Source organism: Cibotium barometz, chromosome 5, assembly GCF_041138505.1.
Source record: "Cibotium barometz isolate CiBa-2024 chromosome 5, ASM4113850v1, whole genome shotgun sequence".
NCBI classification, from domain to species: domain Eukaryota; kingdom Viridiplantae; phylum Streptophyta; class Polypodiopsida; order Cyatheales; family Cibotiaceae; genus Cibotium; species Cibotium barometz.
The window spans coordinates 21,360,396-21,384,055 of NC_141050.1; the positions used below are offsets into that span (position 1 = coordinate 21,360,396).

At 45.5% G+C, this 23,660-nt stretch overlaps 1 protein-coding gene across 4 annotated transcripts in view; it reads left to right on the forward strand.

Moving 5' to 3' along the window:
* The window catches only part of SOS1 (sodium proton exchanger, putative (NHX7) (SOS1)), a 264,488-nt gene that overhangs the window by 62,425 nt on the left and 178,403 nt on the right, over positions 1–23,660 (forward strand). For all 4 annotated transcript variants that reach the window (XM_086798112.1, XM_086798111.1, XM_086798113.1 and 1 more), the window contains 3 exons: positions 14,731–14,888; positions 15,135–15,236; positions 15,326–15,443. In XM_086798112.1, coding sequence (XP_086654238.1) covers positions 14,731–14,888; positions 15,135–15,236; positions 15,326–15,443 — 378 coding nt within the window. The remainder of the gene's footprint in view (positions 1–14,730; positions 14,889–15,134; positions 15,237–15,325; positions 15,444–23,660) is intronic.

Sequence of the window (23,660 nt, forward strand, 5' to 3'; positions counted from 1 at the left end):
AATCATGGGCATCAAGGAGGAGTGCCCGTCTCTTGTCCCTGAGAGCACATAGGCGACCCTTGTAAAAGAGCGAACTGTCTTGAATGGTATAATGACCGGATTTTGAGTAAAGGGCCATACTGTAAGGAGTTCCAAATTCTGGACAATCTGCATACTTTGTCTTCATACTGTCCAAGTCTTTTTCTTGTATCTCCAACGCAGTGGACTGTTGTACTGTCTGAGTACTGCCTTTGTGACTCGGAGAGTTTGCTATAGGGTTGTCTTGACCCGGTACATACTTAATCATTCCGCCAAACTGTCGGAACAATTGACTCCACTAGTGTTGTCTATCGCTCCTCTGGGCACTTGGCGTAGTCTATAACCACACTAAATTTCCTTTCATAAAGAAAAGGTTTCCACTGTTTCAAGGCTGTGATAATGCCGAGCATCTCTTTGTCATGTACAAAATATTTTTTTTCTGCATCATTGAACTTTTTGCTATAATTCGCCACGGGTCTTCCTTCTTGTTGCACAACTCCTCCTATGGCGAGATTACTGGCATCGGTGATCACCTCGAAGGGGTCATCCCATGATGCGAGTTTAAGGACTGGTGCGTCGGAAGCCGCCTTTTGCAGAGCAAAGAACGCCTCTAAAGCCTTACTTGTGATTGAAACTTTCTATCTTGGAGATTTACTCCCTTGAGCAAATCTGTCAATGGTGCTGCAAGGTTAGAAAACTGATCCATACGTGAGCTATACGCTTGGCACAAGCCCACGAAGGATCATATCTCTTGGGCTTCGGAACCTCCCAATCGAGGATTGCCTTTATCTTCTCACGGTCGAGGCGAATTCCGTCGGAACCGATCACGTAGCCCAGGTACAGGACCTTTTGAACTGTAAATATGCTCTTCTTTGCGTTGATGTAGAGTTCGTTGTCTCGCAAAATTGCAAGACCTTCTGCACATCTTTCTCGTGTTGTTCTGTAGTGGCAGAAAAAGTAAGAATATCATCCAAAAAAATGAATAGATATACACTGATGAGTACGACGAAGACTCAAGACATCATCTTGTTGATTGTCGTCGGTGTATTGGTCTATGACCACAAACTCGTAATGACCTCGTTTTGTTCGATTTGGGATATCGGCTTCGAAAATTCTGACTTGATGACATAGTTGTCAAGTATGAAAAGTTCGATTCTGTACGGTACGTTCAAATACGGTCTCGGAATGCACCGCTAAATTTTGAAAATAAAAATATGGTGGAGGTATGTTCCATTTAAAAAATACTTAAAAATAAAAAAATACGGTGGAGGAAGAGGGAGATGATTGAGAGAGTCTAGAGGGGAGAGAGGCTTGAGCCTTGAAGGAGAGCTCAAGGGAGAGGATAGACTTGAGCAATGAGCACTTGAGGGGAGGGTTGAGCAATGAGCACTTGTGAGGATGGGGTTAGGGGAGGGGATATTATATAGATAATAGAATGAGGCTTAAGCAAAGGCTAAAGCCTAAAACAATCCCAAAAATGCCCAAGAAACGGCTCTCCAAACGGTCAAAAAGGCGCCCAAAACGGTCAAAAAATAGCCCAAAAAGAAGGTCGGAAAAAAAGGGCAAAAAATGGTCGAATCCCAGTCAACCGTACCGCCACCGTACTGTACGTATCGACCGTACCAAATCGTACCTCTTGGGCGCTGCACGAACCGAGTGCCACTATGGTGGATGATAGCCACTTTTGAGGTCAATATTGGTGAAGTACTTTAGCATGATGGAGTCTTTCAAGAATGAACTTGTTCTTGATTGTCAACTTGTTCAAGGCTAGGTAATCCACACAGAGACATACTGTCTTATCTTTCTTCTGCATGAAAAGAATCGGTGCAGCAAATGGAGAGGATGAAGGCCCGATGAAACTAGACCTAAGCAACTGTGCTAGTTGCGTCTCCAACTTAGCTTCCAACGCCTTGGAAAGACGATACGGAAACTTACTAGGTCCGAGGACTAAATTGATACGATGGTCTTCAGGACGAGAGGGTGGGGGTCTGGGTGGAAGATCATCCCTCAACATGATGTCTTGAAATTGTTGGAGGAGGTCTGTCATCTGTGGCTGTAATGGAGTTGCAGTGGATGTCGCTATCTGCTGTGGGCGGACATAGATCATCGCACACTTAGGTCCCTTTCTAATAGCTCTGCTAGCTTGAAGGTGGGAAATAAGTGGAATACCTTTAATGCTCTGATCCCTGCGAATAATACTAGGCTCAGGCAAACCTTAGACGATCGTGAAGATGTCCTGCCTCCAATTAAGAATGGGCACATTCTGGAGGAATCACTGAATCCCAAGGATCACGTTACAACCGAGGAGGGGTGAGACAATGAAATCCCTCTGAAACTGAGCCTTTTGGACTGTGAAGGCAAACTGTTGAGCTTTATGGGAAATATGGGTACGTAGGCCGGGAGTGAAACCGTCCACGTCCAAATGGTATGGCACAAGGGCACATTTCATCTTGGTCACGAATTGCGGAGAGATGGCATCTTATGAACTGCCATGTCGAAGAGAACCACAAAGTTCTACCCCTTCGTTGTGCCATAAGCTCTGATAAGACCTTTTTGAAGCTCCTCAACTTTGCGCTCCTGCTTATCATCGAATACCACTGCGGGTACCGCATTCAAAGCTGAACAACATTGGTGGTTGAGGGCAGGGGTTGAGGGGGTGGTACAGCTTTGGCGGTAGCCAAAGTAGAGGCTGGCCTTTTTCCGCTTGCCATTTGGTACAATCCTTCTTTGCATGTCTCGTGTGGTGGCAAAAAAAACAACAGTTCTCGTTTAAGTACCACTCCTTCTCATCTGATTGTAAGAATCCTTCGGTAAGGCCCTCCTTGATCTTTTCTTTAGGGGTCTTCTTAGGTATAGTTTGTCGCTCCTTCTCAGTGCTAGTCTGGCCCTTTTTCTTTTGGTCTTTGTTGTAGGGTGCCCCCGTACCTGCCTACTGGTTAGACGCCTGGTTCTGTTGGGTGTTTTGGTCTTTATTGTTGGGTGCCCCCGTACATGCCTACTGGTTAGACGCCTGGTTCTTTGGGTGTTTTGCGTTTGTTGCTATTGAGGTTTGGGGGTGACTGGAGAGGTTTTGGGCTTGCCTCCATTGAGCATCATCTCATGGTTCTGCGCAAGAGTCAAAGCCATGTCATAAGTATGGGGTTCAAAATTTCGAACGGGGAACTAATTGTTTGGATCCATTCCCGAAAGAACTGCTTTAGCTTCTCCTCCTCAAACTTCCCCAATTGTTGAGTTGATGTGATCACTTTGTTGGAGTAGGTGAGCACAGGGATACCGTTCTGGGTGAGTTTGTAGAACTCATCTTCAAGATTTGTCATGTACTACGGAGGTAGAAACCTGGTCTTTAGATCGAACACAAAGGTGTCCCAATCATAGTCCGGTAAGTGAGTGTAAGAATTTGTGTGCAAACGGGACCAATGTTGCCACTAAGTGATTGCATCACCTGGGAGGTGTGGAGCCGCCAGATGGACTTTGTCTTGGGTATTTGTGATCTTGGAAAGTGGGCAACAAACTGGTGAATAAATTGGGTCACAACCAAATGGTCGCACTTTCCGTCTTACTTGGTGAAGTTCGGCGAGGCACGGATAATTGTTGTCAAGGCTATGGCTAGGGTTGTGGAGGACTGAGAAGGGTGGAAAGAAGTTACCAGAGTCCGGAGTGTCTGTTGGAAGTGGTCCCTCAAGTCTTCTCGGGCTTGTCGCTCGTGGTTCGCCTTTGCTTCGAGCTCTGCACGCAATCACGCCTCTTTGGCCTTGCGTTTGGCTTTCTCTACTAGCTGTTCGGCCAGTCTTGCTTCACGGTCTCGCTCTTTCTTTTTAGTCATCCATTGACACCATTGTTCCATTGAGGAACTTTGTTCTTTAGGTGTCTCCTGCTAGGCTATGGTTGCCTGTAATTGTCACGACCCTGTGTTTTTCTCTGGACAAGATGCAGATGTGCACGGGGACATGGTGGACAGTGTGAATGGCATCAGGTGGGAGTGAAGATGGAAGCCCATGTGTGGATAACCCCAAGTGTGAAGGGGACAAAGAGATTTTAACTTAAAAGGTTTCAAAAACCTTTAAAAATTAGTATAAAGCCCTTCATTAAAGAAAAACGTGGCCCTTATGCTATTTTGGGGCCACGTGTGCTTTTTGGGTAAAAGGAGGGCTAGCAGGCAAAAGAGGCGCCTATCCCTACAGCAAGCGCATGTGCTTTTTGGCTGAGGAGGGCTGGTCGCCTGAAGATGCATGCTGGCTGCGCATGGAAGGGCTGGACTGCAGGTACAGTGTACGGCTGCTGTGCAGGTACAGTCCACGTGGCAGGTCAGGCGGCTGTCTGCAGGTACAGTCCATGTTGCAGATTTTGGTTGTGCAGATTCTGGCGCCTACTATGCAGGTCTTGGGCTGGCGGCTGGAACAGTAACTGCAGGCCTGTACGGACAGCAGGTACAGTCCAGTACGGAGGCTGTACGGCAGCTGAATTCAGGTGGCAGCTGCACACTTTTTCGTACAGGTGGCTGCAGGTTGAGTACTGTTGCAGGCGGCGCATCACCAGGATACAGGCAGCGCATAAAAAGCTAGGTCATGTGTGTGCTTTTTGGAGAACGCAGATTTTTACAGAAGGCAAAGATTAGTTTTCCATGAACATAGACATCATGTCGATGGCGTTCATCTGATGGAACTTTCAGCTTCTCTAAGCTTTGGTACAGGACTGTTTTGGGACAGTTTATGGGCTGTTTTTGTTTGGTTGCAAATTCAGCTATATGCTTGGGTTTTTGGCTACAGGTACAGGTCTTGTGGTTATGTTTCTTGGCATGGGAGTGAAGCAAGCTCGCATGGCTGCGTGCTCATGGAGCAGATTGTTTTCTTCCTGCTAGAAAGGAACAGTGGGAACTACAGCTATGGGCATCTCTATGTTGCCAGATGTTTCATGAGGGAACAGGCAACTTGATGTATGGAAACAGGACATAAGTTTCAAAGGGAAACAGGCCTAAGGGTTTCATGTGGAAACAGGTCGTAGGTTTCTCGATGAGGAAACATGTTTTTGGGTTTCTCCAGGAGACAGGTCACATGCAGGCAAAGGGTACAGGAATGGACACATGTTTGGTACAGCCTTGCTACTGATAGGACAGGGGACAGGGAATCCATGACAGCCTTGCTACTGATAGGACAGGGGACAGGGAATCCATGACAGAGATGGATAGTACCCTTGGATGGTAGAGAGGGTTTGTACAGGTGTGTCAACTGTATGGTATGCTGTGCTGTGATACGAGTTCTCTTTTGAGAGACAGTTTGGGAGTCTGTGTTGTGATGCAGAAGCACTGGATGTGTCAGGGTGTGATGCTGTTCATAGTGTGAGAGGCTATGGATGGTTGTGGCAGCCTTGATCATGGGAGAAAGCTTCTGTATGCAGGCTCAATGTGAAGAGTCTTTCGATATGAACAATGGCTGGACTTGTTTGTGGATGCTGTGTGGAAAAGAAGCCAGATGCAGGTTCTTTGCAGGCTTCAGGAGTTCTACTGGGACGGTTGAATTACCAGCCTTATATTGTAATCAAAGCTCTTGTAATCAATTAAAGAAATACCGCAAGGGGCGCCACTGCGATTTGGGGCCAATCGGTGTCCGTGTACTATTTGTAGGAGCACTCTAGCTCCCCCTGTTTGTTTTCCTTTTCTAGGTCCTCAATGGCGTTGAAGTGTTTTATGTGCGAGTGTTTGTTTCACCGCCCTTGGTTTATCAGAGGCCGGTTTACAAGGTTCCGTTTGCCGGGACACATCGTCGACTTTCTCAAGGAGGCGAGCCCGTGGTTGTCACATCAAAAGCTTCAACATGAGGAAAGTGAAAAGGAAGTGCAGGACACAGTACAGGATTTTGTGTCTTTGCCTATATGAGGTGAAGAGCAAGAGCTGAAGATGAAGTTCAGGAGAAAAGACACCAAGAACAAGAAGTAGTCGGCCAGGAACAAGAAGCAGTTGAAGTGTTATGGTGCAGGAGATGCGTTGAAGGCTATGGCTTTCGACAATTTGTCACCGGTGGTATCTTCATAGAGGCTTCATGGGTTCGGAAGACAGTTTCTTTCTATGTTTAGCAGTGGTGATCTACTATGCTTCATCGAGGACTTGTGCTTATCACTTGGGTGGAGTGCAAGCAGGTTTTGGGTGCCTGAGGATGTATCAGATGAGGCTCAGATGGAAGTGGAGGAACTTGACGAGGTTCTTATTCCTGAGCATATACTGGCACATTAGGTACAGGATAAAGTTTCCCGTCGCTATCCTGTGAAGTTCAAGAGCTGTTCACTGATGGATACGAAGTGGATGGAGGAGGTTCACTGATGGATGCGAAGTGGATGGAGGAGGGTGACTTAGCAGATTCACCTCAGGAGTTGCAGCTTTATCTTGATGCCTTTGAGTTGGAGTCGACTCTTGTTACGGCTCATTCAGGTTCAGCAGAGCATGGGTCTGGAGCATTGCCTGATGCTCAAGAGGGGGGTAGCACCTCCGCTCCCTTGTTGTTACAGACAGGCTCATTTGTTATCTAGGAGTCGCTTGGTGACATCTTTGTATTCACCCGAAGGTACTGAGGCTGACAGTACATCTGCTTATGGGACTTCTATGATATTGTGTTCTAGACACATGAGATGATGGTTGAGTATGGTTCACAGTCGCGCGCACCTGGAACTCTAACTGCAACTATGGATAACTCTATGGAGGACATAAGTCTTGCGAGCAGTCCTAGAGTTGGTTTGGTTCATGGAAATATGGATCAAACTCTATTTGTGCATGTATGCATACACTTTTTGAGGTAGAGGTATTTTTGTATTCTGGTGCCATTGGATCCTGGTACCATTGAGAATACATTGGGAAATACTCTGCATTGTGTCATGTGCTGCATGTATGTTGGTATGATACATCAAGTGCCTTATTATGTTCATGGGTGTGACTCCTGCGGGATGGCCATGAGACATATGTGGGAAAGTACTTGGTAGATGTAGTGTTTGGATGCATTGAGTGCTTGCATATGCTCATGTTTTACCATCACTCGTGGGTCCTGCGGGATGCCCATGGGCGTAAGGCTTGCGAGCAGCCCTTAGACTGTTACTTTGGAGTAGGTAGAGCATTTTGAGGAGCATATTGTTTGCGAATGCATGTGTGTGTCATGCATATGTGTGTCATATGTAGAATGATGCATGGTTTTGTTTTTGGCTAACACAGTTAACGTGTTTCCATTTGCTTTTAGACTTTTGCTGTAGGTTCTGAAGGAACAAGCAAGAGGACAGTGTGGCTTATTGTGCAGGATGAATGTTCTATCATCCAGATGCATTGGAAGGCCATTGTTTTTGCCATATGGGGAGTCTTTGCTCATAAGATGCTTTACTGTGCCATTGAGTGCAATCGAGGACGCTTGCCATTTTTCAAGAGGGGGGTATGTCACGACCCTGTGTTTTTCTCTGGACAAGATGCAGATGTGCACGGGGACATGGTGGACAGTGTGAATGGCATCAGGTGGGAGTGAAGATGGAAGCCCATGTGTGGATAACCCCAAGTGTGAAGGGGACAAAGAGATTTTAACTTAAAAGGTTTCAAAAACCTTTAAAAATTATTATAAAGCCCTTCATTAAAGAAAAACGTGGCCCTTATGCTATTTTGGGGCCACGTGTGCTTTTTGGGTAAAAGGAGGGCTAGCAGGCAAAAGAGGCGCCTATCCCTACAGCAAGCGCATGTGCTTTTTGGCTGAGGAGGGCTGGTCGCCTGAAGATGCATGCTGGCTGCGCATGGAAGGGCTGGACTGCAGGTACAGTGTACGGCTGCTGTGCAGGTACAGTCCACGTGGCAAGTCAGGCGGCTGTCTGCAGGTACAGTCCATGTTGCAGATTTTGGTTGTGTAGATTCTGGTGCCTACTATGCAGGTCTTGGGCTGGCGGCTGGAACAGTAACTGCAGGCCTGTACGGACAGCAGGTACAGTCCAGTACGGAGGCTGTACGGCAGCTGAATTCAGGTGGCAGCTGCACACTTTTTCGTACAGGTGGCTGCAGGTTGAGTACTGTTGCAGGCGGCGCATCACCAGGATACAGGCAGCGCATAAAAAGCTAGGTCATGTGTGTGCTTTTTGGAGAACGCAGATTTTTACAGAAGGTAAAGATTAGTTTTCCATGAACATAGACATCATGTCGATGGCGTTCATCTGATGGAACTTTCAGCTTCTCTAAGCTTTGGTACAGGACTGTTTTGGGACAGTTTATGGGCTGTTTTTGTTTGGTTGCAAATTCAGCTATATGCTTGGGTTTCTGGCTACAGGTACAGGTCTTGTGGTTATGTTTCTTGGCATGGGAGTGAAGCAAGCTCGCATGGCTGCGTGCTCATGGAGCAGATTGTTTTCTTCCTGCTAGAAAGGAACAGTGGGAACTACAGCTATGGGCATCTCTATGTTGCCAGATGTTTCATGAGGGAACAGGCAACTTGATGTATGGAAACAGGACATAAGTTTCAAAGGGAAACAGGCCTAAGGGTTTCATGTGGAAACAGGTCGTAGGTTTCTCGATGAGGAAACATGTTTTTGGGTTTCTCCAGGAGACAGGTCACATGCAGGCAAAGGGTACAGGAATGGACACATGTTTGGTACAGCCTTGCTACTGATAGGACAGGGGACAGGGAATCCATGACAGCCTTGCTACTGATAGGACAGGGGACAGGGAATCCATGACAGAGATGGATAGTACCCTTGGATGGTAGAGAGGGTTTGTACAGGTGTGTCAACTGTATGGTATGTTGTGCTGTGATACGAGTTCTCTTTTGAGAGACAGTTTGGGAGTCTGTGTTGTGATGCAGAAGCACTGGATGTGTCAGGGTGTGATGCTATTCATAGTGTGAGAGGCTATGGATGGTTGTGGCAGCCTTGATCATGGGAGAAAGCTTCTGTATGCAGGCTCAATGTGAAGAGTCTTTCGATATGAACAATGGCTGGACTTGTTTGTGGATGCTGTGTGGAAAAGAAGCCAGATGCAGGTTCTTTGCAGGCTTCAGGAGTTCTACTGGGACGGTTGAATTACCAGCCTTATATTGTAATCAAAGCTCTTGTAATCAATTAAAGAAATACCGCAAGGGGCGCCACTGCGATTTGGGGCCAATCGGTGTCCGTGTACTATTTGCAGGAGCACTCTAGCTCCCCCTGTTTGTTTTCCTTTTCTAGGTCCTCAATGGCGTTGAAGTGTTTTATGTGCGAGTGTTGGTTTCACCGCCCTTTGCTATCTGAAGGCCGGTTTACAGTAATTCTACTAGTTTTTTTTCCATTTGGACTCTTTCGAGCTGAATTTGGAGTTGCCTTATCTACTCCTTTAACTTTTGGTTGTCTTCGTCTTCTTTTTGCAGAAGCGTTTTTCGAATGGTTCTTCTTCTTTAGTGATGTCTTTGGAGCTTGATGCCATGGTGGATGGGCAAGTGGTTTTTCTTGATCTCAGCTTTACCATCCACAAGATGCTTTGACCCTAGGTTGCCAGGCTGAATCACGTCCCAAGCTTTGATGCAAATGTAGCATGCGCTGAGCTAGGACCGAGGCCTTCTTGAAACCTGAGTTTAGTGAGTCTTTAGTAATCCTTTAAAACATCATACATGAATTTGAAAGATGTAGTCCACACCAAATGGGGTCCCAAATTACCCATTGAAGACCCCCTCCCCCCCATCACCCCCCCCCCCCCCCCCCCGCGGCGGCCCTTGCAAGCAGGAGTAATTTTTTTTTAAATTCTTCTTTTGGAGAACTGAATACAAGCTGAACTGTGTCAACAAGACTTTGCGGACAAACTGACTGACTGGCCGCCAGACGCAAGGACAAAGCAACCAAACGTTGGGCAGAACTGTGCTTAAGCTGTAGGTGACTGTGAAGCTATCTTCGAAGAGGATACACCAGCCCGAGACTGAGGGTTGGTGTGCTGAATACTCTTGAAGAGGCTGAGCTTCTTTTGCCTTGGACTGAAAGCACAAGAGTGGCCGTGAGTATGCAAAGGCTAGAGCCTAAGCATACATGCTTGGCTGAATCTGCTTGATAACTTTGATTTTATCTGATGATTTTTGGGACTGACTGTGGCTTGCCTTTATATATGGATCCAGGGGGACTGGTTGGCTGCCAGAGTATGCTGTCGGCCTGTTGAGAAAGCCCACGACTTGATTTAACTAGCATTTAATGCTTTGTTTGCTGTGTGGCTGGTTGGCGCTGACTGCTGCATTACTTGGCCGACAACAGTCTGCCAATGGCCGACTACTGTCCAGGCCATCCTTGTCCTTGCCGACTGCATGCTCAGTCCCATAGGCTGCCGCGTAGTGCCTAAAGGAAGGCTAGGGCTATTAGCTACCCCTTGCAAGGCTTGCCCCTACTACATGAAGTGCAACTAAATGCTTCTAATGCAATCTACTCCTATGGCTGACATCTACATGCACCTACATGATGAACACTTGCTGAATTCTCCACAGTGGGTTAAGAGGACTCACACTGACCTCTATGGCTGGGAGACTGGCCTACATAGCTCGTGGTTGACATGTCCTAGCATGGGGCTCACAAAGGGGTCATGGCATACGACAAAATATCTTGAAAGGCACTACTTCTGTGCATGATTCTTGCGTTGTTGATGAGCCAGGTTGTCACCATGTACCACAGTGCATGGGTGCACGTGACAAGGGAACATGTCCTAGATGGGGCAATAGAGTGTAGTGATGAGCCCAAATCATTGTGATTGTTGAAGTCTCAAGTCACTCCACCATCGCTCTGAACGGAGGTTTGTTCGGTATATTGGAGTTTGTGTGTGCATCACATGTGTACTTGTAATTCTGTACCATGTGAACCACCTCTTATAGCCACTAAAGTGTTTGTGTTTAAGCAATGATGTCATTGGATTAGCCAAGTGTCACTATCCCATAAGTAGTGTGTTGAGAAAGATAAGGTATTCAATCTATAAAAGCATGTACTTGGTGTGAGCTTTAATATAACCAATAGAATCTCATTGAGTCTTGCAACAGTTTCTCTCACTAGAGCAAAAAAAAATTGGGATACAAGGAAGAAGACCCAATCCCCTTCCTCAAGGCATGGCCGGCAGGGAAGGACCTTACACGCCTACGAGCACTCATCTTGCAGTTTGAGAATGAAGTGAAGAGGATTGACTTCCTCAAGAAGAGGGTCATCCTTCGAGGTTTGGAGGGAAGCCCCATCTATTTAGATAAGGAGCTCACACAGGCCCAGGTGGAACACCAGAAACAGCTCATACCAAGGGTACGTGCAGCCCGAGCGGAAGGGAAGAAAGCAGTTCACAGAGATGGCCACGTCATCATTGATGGCAAGGTGATCGCATAGAGGTGCGCAGCATATGAGACACGGATACAGCTTGCAGTTTGGAGTTGCAATGGAGCACTATGGTCGGGGACCCAGGCTGGATGGATGATGTGATCAGGAACAGGGACATTATTTTCTTTATAGAGACACACTAGAGCCCTCAGAGAGGTCTGCCACGTGTAACAAGATTCCAGTGGGAATTAGCTTTCAGAGGGAGCACACGGAGTGCAGGTAGAGCTAGAGGATCAGGAGGAGTGGCCATTCTATTTAGAACCGAGCTTCAGTCGAGGATCAACATTATCAGCAGAGACCCATAGGGCCGTTTTATGTGGGTGAGATTTCAGCTGACATAGGCTAGGACTATGGACATTGCTGTGTGCTACTTTCCACCAGACACCTCACATTATGCCATGAATACAGAGGAGATAGAGGAGGTGGAGGAGAGGGAGGAGACCGGAGGAGCTACGTCACCATACAGTGTGCTCTCAGATGAGATTACACAGTACCTTAGACTGGGAGAGGTCTTACTAGTGGGGGACTTCAATGCCAGGACGAGATCTGTAGAACTGGAGTTTTGTAGAAGCTCCAGTACGGGCACCCATTTCTGGCTAGTGTGAAACCCTATCAAATCGAGCGAATAAGGTGGTTGATCTCTTGTCTAGAGAGATCCAAGAAGGGGTAGGCAATTCACGTACTGGAATGCAGTGAGGTGGTCCATTAAAAAAATAAAATAAAATTATATATATATATATATATATATATATATATATAAACCCTAAACCCCTTAACTGCTGCTGGACTTTCATTTACACCTAGCTGACTGCATGTGTTGTCACGACCCTGCGTTTTTCTCTGGACAAGATGCAGATGTGCACGGGGACATGGTGGACAGTGTGAATGGCATCAGGTGGGAGTGAAGATGGAAGCCCATGTGTGGATAACCCCATGTGTGAAAGGGGGCAAAGAGATTTTAGCTTAAAAGGTTTAAAAACCTTTAAAAATTTTTAAAAAGCCCTTCATTAAAGATAATCGTGGCCCTTATGCTATTTTGGGGGCCACGTGTGCTTTTTGGGAAGAAGAGGGGCTGGCAGGCAGAAGGAGGCGCCTATCTTTGGTTGACGTGTGTGCTTCTTTGCAGAGGAGGGCTGGTCACCTGAAGATACATGTGTGCTGCACACAGGAGAGTTCATGCTGGTCTGTACGACTGTACGGACAGCTGTACGGACAGGACATAATTTGGCGCTGGACAGTTCTGCTGCAGGCGTGTACAGGCAGCGCTGGACAGAGCAGCGCATGTTCTTCTCTATGCGCAAGGGGCTGGACTGCAGGGCCTAGTCGGTTGCATGGTGGATGCACGTGGGCTGAACTGCAGGTACAAGGCGACAGCGTGGAAGAGAGGACAGTTGGGCAGTGGCTGATCTGAGCGTGGGACTCTCCCCCTTCCTAGTGAAAAGCTGCGCAGATAAGCAGGGCATGAGAGGCTCTTTTGGAAAGAGGGAGCTGCAGGAGAAACAAGGGCGTACATGTGGGGACAGCCAGTACCGCTTTCTCTCTCTCTCTCTCTCTCTCTCTCCCTCTGCTGAAGAGTAGACAAGGGTTGATATCTCTTGATACAAAGGTGGACAGAGACTGGATTTCCATGAACATAGACATCATGTTGATGGCGTTCATCTGATGGAACTTTCAGTTTCTCTTTGCTTTGGATTTGGGACTGTTTTGGGACAGTTTATGGGCTGTTTTTGTTTGGTTGCAAATTCAGCTATGTGCTTGGGTTTTTGGCTGCAAGTACAGGTTATTTTGGTTATGTTTCTTGGCATGGGAGTGAAGCAAGCTCGCGTGGCTGCGTGCTCATGGAGCAGATTGTTTTCTTCCTGCTAGAAAGGAACAGTGGGACCTACATATATGGGCATCTCTTTGTTGCCAGATGTTTCATGAGGGAACAGGTAACTAGATGTATGCCGTTGTTGGCAAGGAAACATGTTTTTGGGTTTCTCCAGGAGATAGGTCACATGCAGGCAGAAGGAGTACAGGAGTGGACACATGTTTGGTACAGCCTTGCTACTGATAGGACAAGGGACAGGGAATCCATGACAGAGATGGATAGTACCCTTGGATGGTAGAGAGGGTTTGTACAGGTGTGTCAACTGTATGGTATGCTGTGCTGTGATGCGAGTTCTCTTTTGAGAGACAGTTTGGGAGTCTGTGTTGTGATGCAGGAGCACTGGAAGTGTCAGGGTGTGATGCTGTTCATAGTGTGAGAGGCTATGGATGGATGTGGCAGCCTTGATCATGGGAGAAAGCTTCTGTATGCAGACTCAATGTGAAGGGCCTTTTGATATGAACAATGGCTGGACTTGTTTGTGGATGCCGTGTGGACAAGAAGCCAGATGCAGGTTCTTTGCAGGCTTCAGGAGTTATACTGGGACGGCTGAATTACCAGCCTTATATTGTAATCAAAGCTCTTAAAATCAATTAAAGAAATACCGCAAGGGGCACCACTGCGATTTGGGGCCAATCGGTGTCCGTGTACTATTTGTAGGAGCACTCTAGCTCCCCCTGTTTGTTTTCCTTTTCTAGGTCCTCAATGGTGTTGAAGTGTTTTATGTGCGAGTGTTTGTTTCACCGCCCTTTGGTTTCTGAAGGCCAGTTTTCATGTGTGCTGCTGCCCGACCCTCGTGTGTGCTGGTATGTATGCTCCTGGGCCTCCTTGTAAGCTGGCCGGCCTGTCTAGGTGGGCTTTGATCACCTGCAGGTCTGTTACACTTCCACTCCGTAGAGTACCACTGGGGTGATGTACTTTTTGAGAGGCCATTTTTTGATCTTAACCTGATTACATGTGGTCTCTAATGCATTATATGCGCATTTCCCTGCCTGTAGCTTAGGCATCACATGTTGCTACCGTCTATGATTTGAGGGTGTTTGTATATACAGATTTTTGAAAGTGTCTATCTCTTCGAGTGTGTGATTTTGGTAGAGGGCAGAGGTGAAAGGCCTATTAATAAGTGTCATCCTTTTGCTAGTACTAGTACTTGCAGTGAGTAGGAATGTTCACACTGGTAAAGGTCAAAGACATGTTGTACTCTTTACAGGAAAATTATGTTTATCTTATGTACTCTTCGAGTGTGTGATTTTGGTGGAGGGCAGAGGTGAAAGGCCTATTAATAAGTGTCATCCTTTTGCTAGTACTAGTACTTGCAGTGAGTAGGAATGTTCACACTGGTAAAGGTCAAAGACATGTTGTACTCTTTACAGGAAAATTATGTTTCACTTATGTTTATCTGGTTCTTTTTATTGCTCTTTTGTGCCTATCCTTTTATAAAATTTCTATAATGCAGATTTCTCTAGCTATTTGAGTTTACAGGTCAATATGGAGATTATTATTTACATTCTCTTGTTATTGTTTTGTGGCTTTCTCAGTACATCTTCCCTTACCAATGGACCTGGAGCACATCATTCTTATTAGGAGGGCTGCTGAGTGCAACAGATCCAGTTGCAGTTGTTGCACTTCTTAAGGAGCTTGGTGCAAGTAAAAAATTGAATACGTTGATCGAGGGAGAGTCATTAATGAATGATGGGTGGGGCTCTTTACAGAAGGTTAAGTGTGATTTCTTTGGTGTTTCTCAAACATTTCATGCTCTTAGACCTTGGAATTTCAGTACGTTATACCTATCCAGCCTGCATTGGGTCCTCTGTTTGTCTGTTGACCCCAAGCTTTTCTTTAGTGTAGCTATTTGCAAATAAGAAACGATGTGGGGCTTTTCATTATCGTAGTACAATAGCCATCAACTATATGACCTTTTTAACAGCCAAGTTTTTGACAGAACTGCAATCGTTATTTTTCGGTTGTTCTTGGAGCTAGTACTTGGTCAAACCTTCAATGCAGCAACTGTAGTGGCGTATCTGTCTAGGGTTGCTCTTGGAGGGTAAGCTTCTACTTCAACTCAAAAAATCACTTGTCGTTTTATGTGTTACAGCTGCCTGTACTGATTTTGGTATTCTTTGGACTGTGTAGAGTAGCTTTAGGGCTTGGGTTTGGACTTGTCTCAGTGCTGTGGTTGGGATTAGTTTTCAACGATACAGTCATAGAAATAGCTCTCACTTTGACAGCAAGCTACGTTGCTTACTACACTGTATGTGGTTTGATGCCATGCCTATCTTGTCTAGATTATTTGTTACTAATGCTTAAAGGCATATCAGGGTAGTGTTTTTTGTGAAATTTTATTAAGACTTTATGTGATGGTTGGATTCTTTTTGAGGTAGTATATTATTGTTGAAGTTTTAGAGGCTTTCCAAAGAAATGTAAAACATTGAATGCTATGCAGAGTTGGAATTTGGTTTTTAAGATGATGATATTTGGGGTGAGGTTTCTAAAGTATGACATCTTGATTCAGCAAGGGAGTGGATCACGATAAAGTTCTAGTATTGTGTGTGAGACGCACTTTAGTGATAATTCAAGTGGGCATGCATTGTAGGTGAATTTTGCATTTGCTTGGTGTTCTTAAGCATATTTAGGTGATGATAAGGTTGCTTTCTAATCATAGTTGCATTGAAATGAGTTTCATTCTGTACAAAACCATACAAAGCAGGTTTTTTTCCATGCTTGTTTTTCTTTTTATTTTTCCTCAAGGCTTTAATAAAACGTACCTTTGATGTGAGGCTAATGTTTACTCCCTGTAGTTGCTCACAGCCCATGCATTACCTGTTTGTAGATGATTTTGGGGGATAGAGATCCTTGAACCCAAACCCCAACTCTATTTTGGTGGGCATTGTTTGACAACATTGGTACGAAGTTGTTGTTTTTGTCAACTTCTCATTTGCAGACAGATAGACAATGTGAAATTACAAATTCAGCTGTCCTTGAACCGTTGAGATGTTATGTATCTGAGCGGAAGTCAGAGTGGGAGAAGTATATGTCGCTTGTTGAGTTTGCTCACAACAACACTTCGCATACTTCCATGGGCAAGGCGCCCTTTGAGATTCTTTATGGCTAGGTGGTGTTGCCACCCATCCTTATGACTAAGGATGAGATAGTAGATGAGTTTGTCCAAGACTTGGATGATGCATTTGCACAGGTGCAGCCAGCTATAGAATGATCTCTCAGGCAAAGCATAAAAAGGCAATCAGAAGGCAGTTCGATTTCAAAGAAGGTGATTGGGTATTGCTTAAATTTGAAAAGACATGCCTTCGGAAGACGCCAAGAAAAGAAGGAAAGTATCCTAAGCTTTTCAAAGGTACTATGGGCTTTTGTAGACCTTACAAAAGATCAATGATGTTGCTTTTCGGTTTGTTCTTCTAGATCACTAGAGGATTCATAATGCTTTTCATGTGAGCTTGCTGATGCCATATGTGGGATTGACGTCAATGGAGTCAGTTCAAGAGGTTCTATAGCTTGAGCAGTTTGTTTTCCAGAAGGAATGGAAAGTTACTGGTTGCAAGCTGTCTGTAGAGGTACCTTGTGAAGTTCAGAACTACCTACCCATATGGAGTGCAAAGACATAGTAGGCTAGCCTAGCTATGCGTGTGGATCATATGGGTAGTGCCCACATGGAATCCAGCCTCCAAGGGCATGGCAGGATGTTTTGGACCTCGAGCGGTGTTCGTCTGTATTTCGGGCGATATCCAATCGAGACCCCAGAAAAGCAGAGGCGGATTTAGGGAAGCCCAATCTCTTTTAGGCGTCTATTCTCTTAGGGTTTCTAGAGAGAGAAAAGTTGGTTGTCACAAGCGGGCACGTGTAGTACAGAAAACCAGTGGCCCGAGTCACAGCATACATTCAACATACATCATAACATAAGCATGAATCAACACATCTATCACATACATCATGTACATATACATCCTGTAACCACATAAGATAATCTTGCACATGACACAACACTAGGGGCTGAAGTTGGGCCAACACCCCCCCCCCCTCCCCCGAGGTAACTTTATTACCAATAGAGTAATCTCTTGTACAAGATGCGGGTGCCCAGGAGTTCCACTCCTCTGAAGGCACGAGATTTATTTAAATCTGTGTAAAACAAAGCAATACAAGCTCTCGGTCACCAACCAGAGCAAGACAATAGAGAAAACAAATCCTTGGTCACCAACCAAGGCCAAAGCAGTCACCAACTACTGTCCAGATAAAGTTTCACGGCTGTCCACACGATTGTGCAATTCAGCAGCTCCAAACAGGCCCAAAACAGCACTTAGGCCAATCGTTTTGCATCCCATGAAGCTCGGTTGAAACGTGGCACAACTTGCATCTGTTCCATCTCAAGGAAACCCATGAAGTATGGTTGACCAGCTTTAGGGAGCAATTAAGCAACTCGACTGGCCGTATGTGGCTTGTAGAAACCCGACCAGCAGTAGAAGAGAGAAGAGTACCGTCGGCCAGCCTTGTAACTTGTTTTTCTACAGTCGACCAGCCCTATTGACCTTGTTCCATGAGTTGACCAGCCCTGTAGCTCTTGTGCATAGAGTCGGCCAGCTTTTCCACACTTCTTACTGCTGTCCACAGCCCATATGCCCTCTACAAAAGAAGTCGACCTGCTCCATGTGGCTGCACTAGCTTGCTCTACACCCCAAAAACCCAAAAAAGCAACTCGTGTGTGGCAAAAATGGCCCCCAGGGTCACTTTTGGCAACTCGTGGGTTTTTGGTCCATGCCCGGGTGCCCAAACCTAATAATTGGTCCCGGCTCATTAAAATAGTCCAGCCCGATGTGAACTCTTATAAATTATGAGTTTGTTTGCCCAAACTTTAATGAATCTGAACGTGCAACCATAGACTTTAGTAAACAAAGAAATAATACTTAAAATAAAGTTGAGTGTGCACACTTACCACCTGCACAACACATAAAATTCACCGCCTCGATGCCCGTGGACATTCACAGGAAAAATACCATGCAATGTCACACATGCAAGTGCATGTTACAGGCAAATACTTGTGCGTGATGATTTGGATTGAATCTCCCAACTTGCCATCTTGTACACAAAAATTGTCACGACCATGGTCACCACCCATGCTAGATCCAAATTCTCTACTCACTACATCCATTGCCCTTGCATGAGTCCAGCGAACTCACTAGGATCACCAACTTTTCCATGAGTTAACATACTCACTGAACAAAGTCACCAACTCTTTCATTAGTTTATGCAGACATTAGGGTCACCAACCCTTGCATGAATGCATAACTACAGTAGACAGAGTCACCAACTCTTCTTATTGACTTAGAGTCACCAACTCTAATCACTCATTAAAGTCACCAACTTTTACACGAGTGAATCCATCATGTTCCAAGAAATCCTTCTGCATGGCATAGATCTCTGGAGGATTGTGACATGGTTGCCTTCATTTGAAGCTTGGAGTGAGCTGGTCGCCTTCATCTGGAGCCCCTTGTGTGATGGTCGATTGCACCCGAGGCCTCCTATGAGCTGGTCGACTTCTTCTTGGGCTGCCATATTCTTGTTACAGGCTGTGTGGGCAGTTTGCACTGTGCAGGATGTTTTTAGTTGCTTTGATCTGGCCGTTTAGCTCCAGAGATTGGTGTCGGATTCTGTCTAGTTTGTGAGCTTCTAGGGGTGTTCTAGGTGACCACAGGGTAGCTGGTGTTGCTAGGGAATTTTGGGAGGAGTTAGGAAAGTGTGGATACATGTTGTGGGTGTGACTATGTGTCACCAGCCTAGACATTTCCCAGTCTGAAAAGGTCTGGTGGACTCCAGGATGCTTAAATATTTGGAAAGTACAAGCTTTGGGAATGGGGGATTATCCTAGAATACAAAGAACCACACTCCTAAAATTTAGGAGAGTTGCTATTTTTGGCCCGACTCCGATGGAAATTCTGTTCGCGTCATTACATCTGGAATTGAGCAGATACCAAGAGTTGGCAAAGTGCCTATGACAGAATGTCTACCATTTGGGATATTTTTAGAGGTAAAGATTATGGAAGGACCCATCTCTTAGATTGGGACATGTGGCAAGAAAGTGGACCAAAGTGAGACAAGTGGCCTGACACTTGTTAGAAAAAGGATCAAAGTGAGACAAGTGGCCTCACACTTGTCATTGTAGCCTTCTCTTGCCATTTTAGCTCATGGGAGGCCTAAATCTATAAATTGGAGCCCTCTCTCTTCATTAATGGAGGCTTTCTTGCTGCACACTAGCCTCTACCACCGTTGAAGGCTTCTCTAATGATGGCTACTCTCTTTCTCTCTCACTTGAAGGCTGCCCATGAAGAATACCGGCTGTATGGGACTGTTTTGGAGGCTTCCATCGCGAAGAAATAGTGAAGGCAAGGGTATTCAATCATTTATTATGATTTCTAGCCATTGTATGTGTTGTACCAGCATTTGTACTTGCTGTACCTGCTGTACCAGCCACCATACCGGCTGTACCAGCCACTGTACTTGCTGTACCTGCTTCTGTACTTGCTATACTTGCTGTACCAGCCACCGTACCGGTTGTACCAGCCACTGTACTTGCTGTACCTGCTTTTGTACTTGCTGTACCTGCTGTACCGGCTGAATGGAGAGTTGTACTTACTGTACTAGCTCTATTGCATGAAGACCCGTGGTTTTCGGGGAAGAATCAGTACCCACACGGAGGTATATGGATTATATTGTTGGCTCGGCATTCTACAGCCTATGTTCCGGCTTGGTTGCCTTGTGTTGGGCTGTGCTATGGCATTTGTATAGGGTTAATCCGCCATCTCCCGTGGGGAGAGTAAGGCCCTCAAAGCCTGTACATGATATTATTCTCCTTGGGTAATAAAATACTCCAAGGGGGGGGGTCGGCCCATTCCGGCCTCTATGCGGTGTCACATGTGCAAGATCCATTTTCAGCATTTGTGGATGTTTTGTCCAGCTTTATGTTTTATGCAAAGTGATGATGGATATGTGTTAAGGCTGTGGCCATGTTTAAATGTTTTAATATGCATTGATGGTATCAACAAGTGTGTCAAAGGCCTTAGTCCCCCGGGCACCCGCCCCCCGCGAGTTACATTGGTATCAGAGCATAGGCTTTCTTGGAAGCGAAGGCTTCCTTCTATCAATAAGGAAGAGAAAAGATCTGGAGTGGGGACCACACTTACCATCATTGCTATTAAGCATGGCCAGCCACTTCAGAGCCTATGAAGCAAGAGCATGAGCAATAGACAGCTTGGTCTAAGGATTTATGAATTCACAAAATTTATCTTGGAAGTATGGAGTTGGCTTTATGTGCACACGTTTAGCACTCTTTCCATATGGATATTGTGGATTATATTATCAAGCTTACAGGCAAGCTATATGGAGATATATCTCAAGATATCTTAAGGATATGGTGACGAGATATTTCTGTTGGCTTCATGACCAACCTGGCAAAGAACAGCTAAGTATACTTTGAGTTTGCAAAGTTGGTGCTTTTGCTATTTACTATGAAGTGTTTTTGATGTTCACTAACCCTTGTATAGCTATGCAAGGAGAAAGGTGTTGTTGTTTGCCTTGAGATGGTTTCAGGGAAACATTGTTTATGGCTCCCTTTAATGGGATGAATTCTTTTCATGGCTCCCTTTATTGGGATGGATTATATCTATGGAGATTTCTTTCTTGGACGAGATTTATATAGATATTGGGCTTCACAAGCAATTTCTATGGACGAATTTGTCCGAGTTTATAGAGAAGCAATCTTTGGATATCTCATGGATATGATGCTTTTATGGATAAAGTCCACCTCTACTCCAAGGTGTGTGGTTAGCACGGAGTATGTGGTAAGAGTTATGGTATACAAGGATTATGATATACAGGTGTATGGATTCCTGGACTTCTTTTCTAGGAATTTGGATCCATCCTCAGGTTTATGGATTATTCTTTTTGGCTCCCTTTATTTGGGATGCATTGATTTTATGGAAGTCGTGGTTATCTCATGGATCGAGGATTTCTATTGGCGGCCGAAATGCATGTAAAACTACTGGTGGTCGAAATGCCTATGAACTATGTGTAGCAGATATGCCTATAAACTATCTATGCCTGTGAGTGATTCTTATTTTATGTTACACACTTGAGTCCACCTCTCCTCCAAGGTGTGTGTTCAGAGTACCAACACGGAGTGCAAGTGGTAAGAGTGGACATGATGCCTAGTTGGTAGGGGACTTATGTCTATACCAAGGGTCATGTGGACTGACACCTTCTTGGCAGGAGACTATGTCTACGCCAAGTGTCAGTAGACTGGAATGTGGTATGCTGGGGACTTGACGTCTGCGCTCAGATCCAGTGGACGTTCTACATCCGCGTGCACGGTCAATCGGTCTTCTATTTCTCTGCCTGGTCTTTGCATATGTAAGCATGGAAGCCAGTGGAGAGTAGCATGCGTTTGACGTGACACTGGGGATTGGGGAACGAGTAATTGCTTCTTGGAGTTGGATTCAACTTAGAGTATGGACAGAGAGACATGATTATGATACCTGGACTTATGGGACTTTTTTGTCTCACCCATTTATTTTGGGACATGATTATGGTATCTTGACTTATGGGACTGTTTTCTCTCGCCCATTTATTTGGGACATGGATTATTTCAGTCATATTGGATTTTTGAGACTGTCTAGTCTCGCCCACTTGATGGGACATGATTATATCTTGAATATATGGCTTAAAGCTTAAAGTTGCGGACAACTTTTAAGAAGTTGGGGAGGATGTCACCAGCCTAGACATTTCCCAGTCTGAAAAGGTCTGGTGGACTCCAGGATGCTTAAATATTTGGAAAGTACAAGCTTTGGGAATGGGGGATTATCCTAGAATACAAAGAACCACACTCCTAAAATTTAGGAGAGTTGCTATTTTTGGCCCGACTCCGATGGAAATTCTGTTCGTGTCATTACATCTGGAATTGAGCAGATACCAAGAGTTGGCAAAGTGCCTATGACAGAATGTCTACCATTTGGGATATTTTTAGAGGTAAAGATTATGGAAGGACCCATCTCTTAGATTGGGACATGTGGCAAGAAAGTGGACCAAAGTGAGACAAGTGGCCTGACACTTGTTAGAAAAAGGATCAAAGTGAGACAAGTGGCCTCACACTTGTCATTGTAGCCTTCTCTTGCCATTTTAGCTCATGGGAGGCCTAAATCTATAAATTGGAGCCCTCTCTCTTCATTAATGGAGGCTTTCTTGCTGCACACTAGCCTCTACCACCGTTGAAGGCTTCTCTAATGATGGCTACTCTCTTTCTCTCTCACTTGAAGGCTGCCCATGAAGAATACCGGCTGTATGGGACTGTTTTGGAGGCTTCCATCGCGAAGAAATAGTGAAGGCAAGGGTATTCAATCATTTATTATGATTTCTAGCCATTGTATGTGTTGTACCAGCATTTGTACTTGCTGTACCTGCTGTACCAGCCACCATACCGGCTGTACCAGCCACTGTACTTGCTGTACCTGCTTCTGTACTTGCTATACCTGCTGTACCAGCCACCGTACCGGTTGTACCAGCCACTGTACTTGCTGTACCTGCTTCTGTACTTGCTGTACCTGCTGTATCGGCTGAATGGAGAGTTGTACTTACTGTACTAGCTCTATTGCATGAAGACCCGTGGTTTTCGGGGAAGAATCAGTACCCACACGGAGGTATATGGATTATATTGTTGGCTCGGCATTCTACAGCCTATGTTCCGGCTTGGTTGCCTTGTGTTGGGCTGTGCTATGGCATTTGTATAGGGTTAATCCGCCATCTCCCGTGGGGAGAGTAAGGCCCTCAAAGCCTGTACATGATATTATTCTCCTTGGGTAATAAAATACTCCAAGGGGGGGGGTCGGCCCATTCCGGCCTCTATGCGGTGTCACATGTGCAAGATCCATTTTCAGCATTTGTGGATGTTTTGTCCAGCTTTATGTTTTATGCAAAGTGATGATGGATATGTGTTAAGGCTGTGGCCATGTTTAAATGTTTTAATATGCATTGATGGTATCAACAAGTGTGTCAAAGGCCTTAGTCCCCCGGGCACCCGCCCCCCGCGAGTTACACTATGGGCTTGAAGCAAGGTGGGAGAACCTGTGAAATATTGGGAACGCTGGGGAAATCATGGCAGGAAGCTCTGATAAACGTCGGCATGCGAGCGGTGTAACCGGGTGTCATAGTTTTATGAGTGCTTTTAGCCTTGTGGACATGTGGGTGGAGTGACTGGTGTTCACAACCCTGTGAGTCTCTTTTGGCTACGTGACTGGAGGCCACATTCTTTTACTTGGGTAGTGGTTGTAATCGGAAAGTAAGTTGCAGGAAGGTGGTGAATCCCCAAGCACCTGTGGTGTCACGTGCACCCATGCATTGTGGTACATGGTGACAAATTGGCTCATCAATAGTGCAAGATTCATGTACAAAAGTAGGACCTTTTAGGATTTGT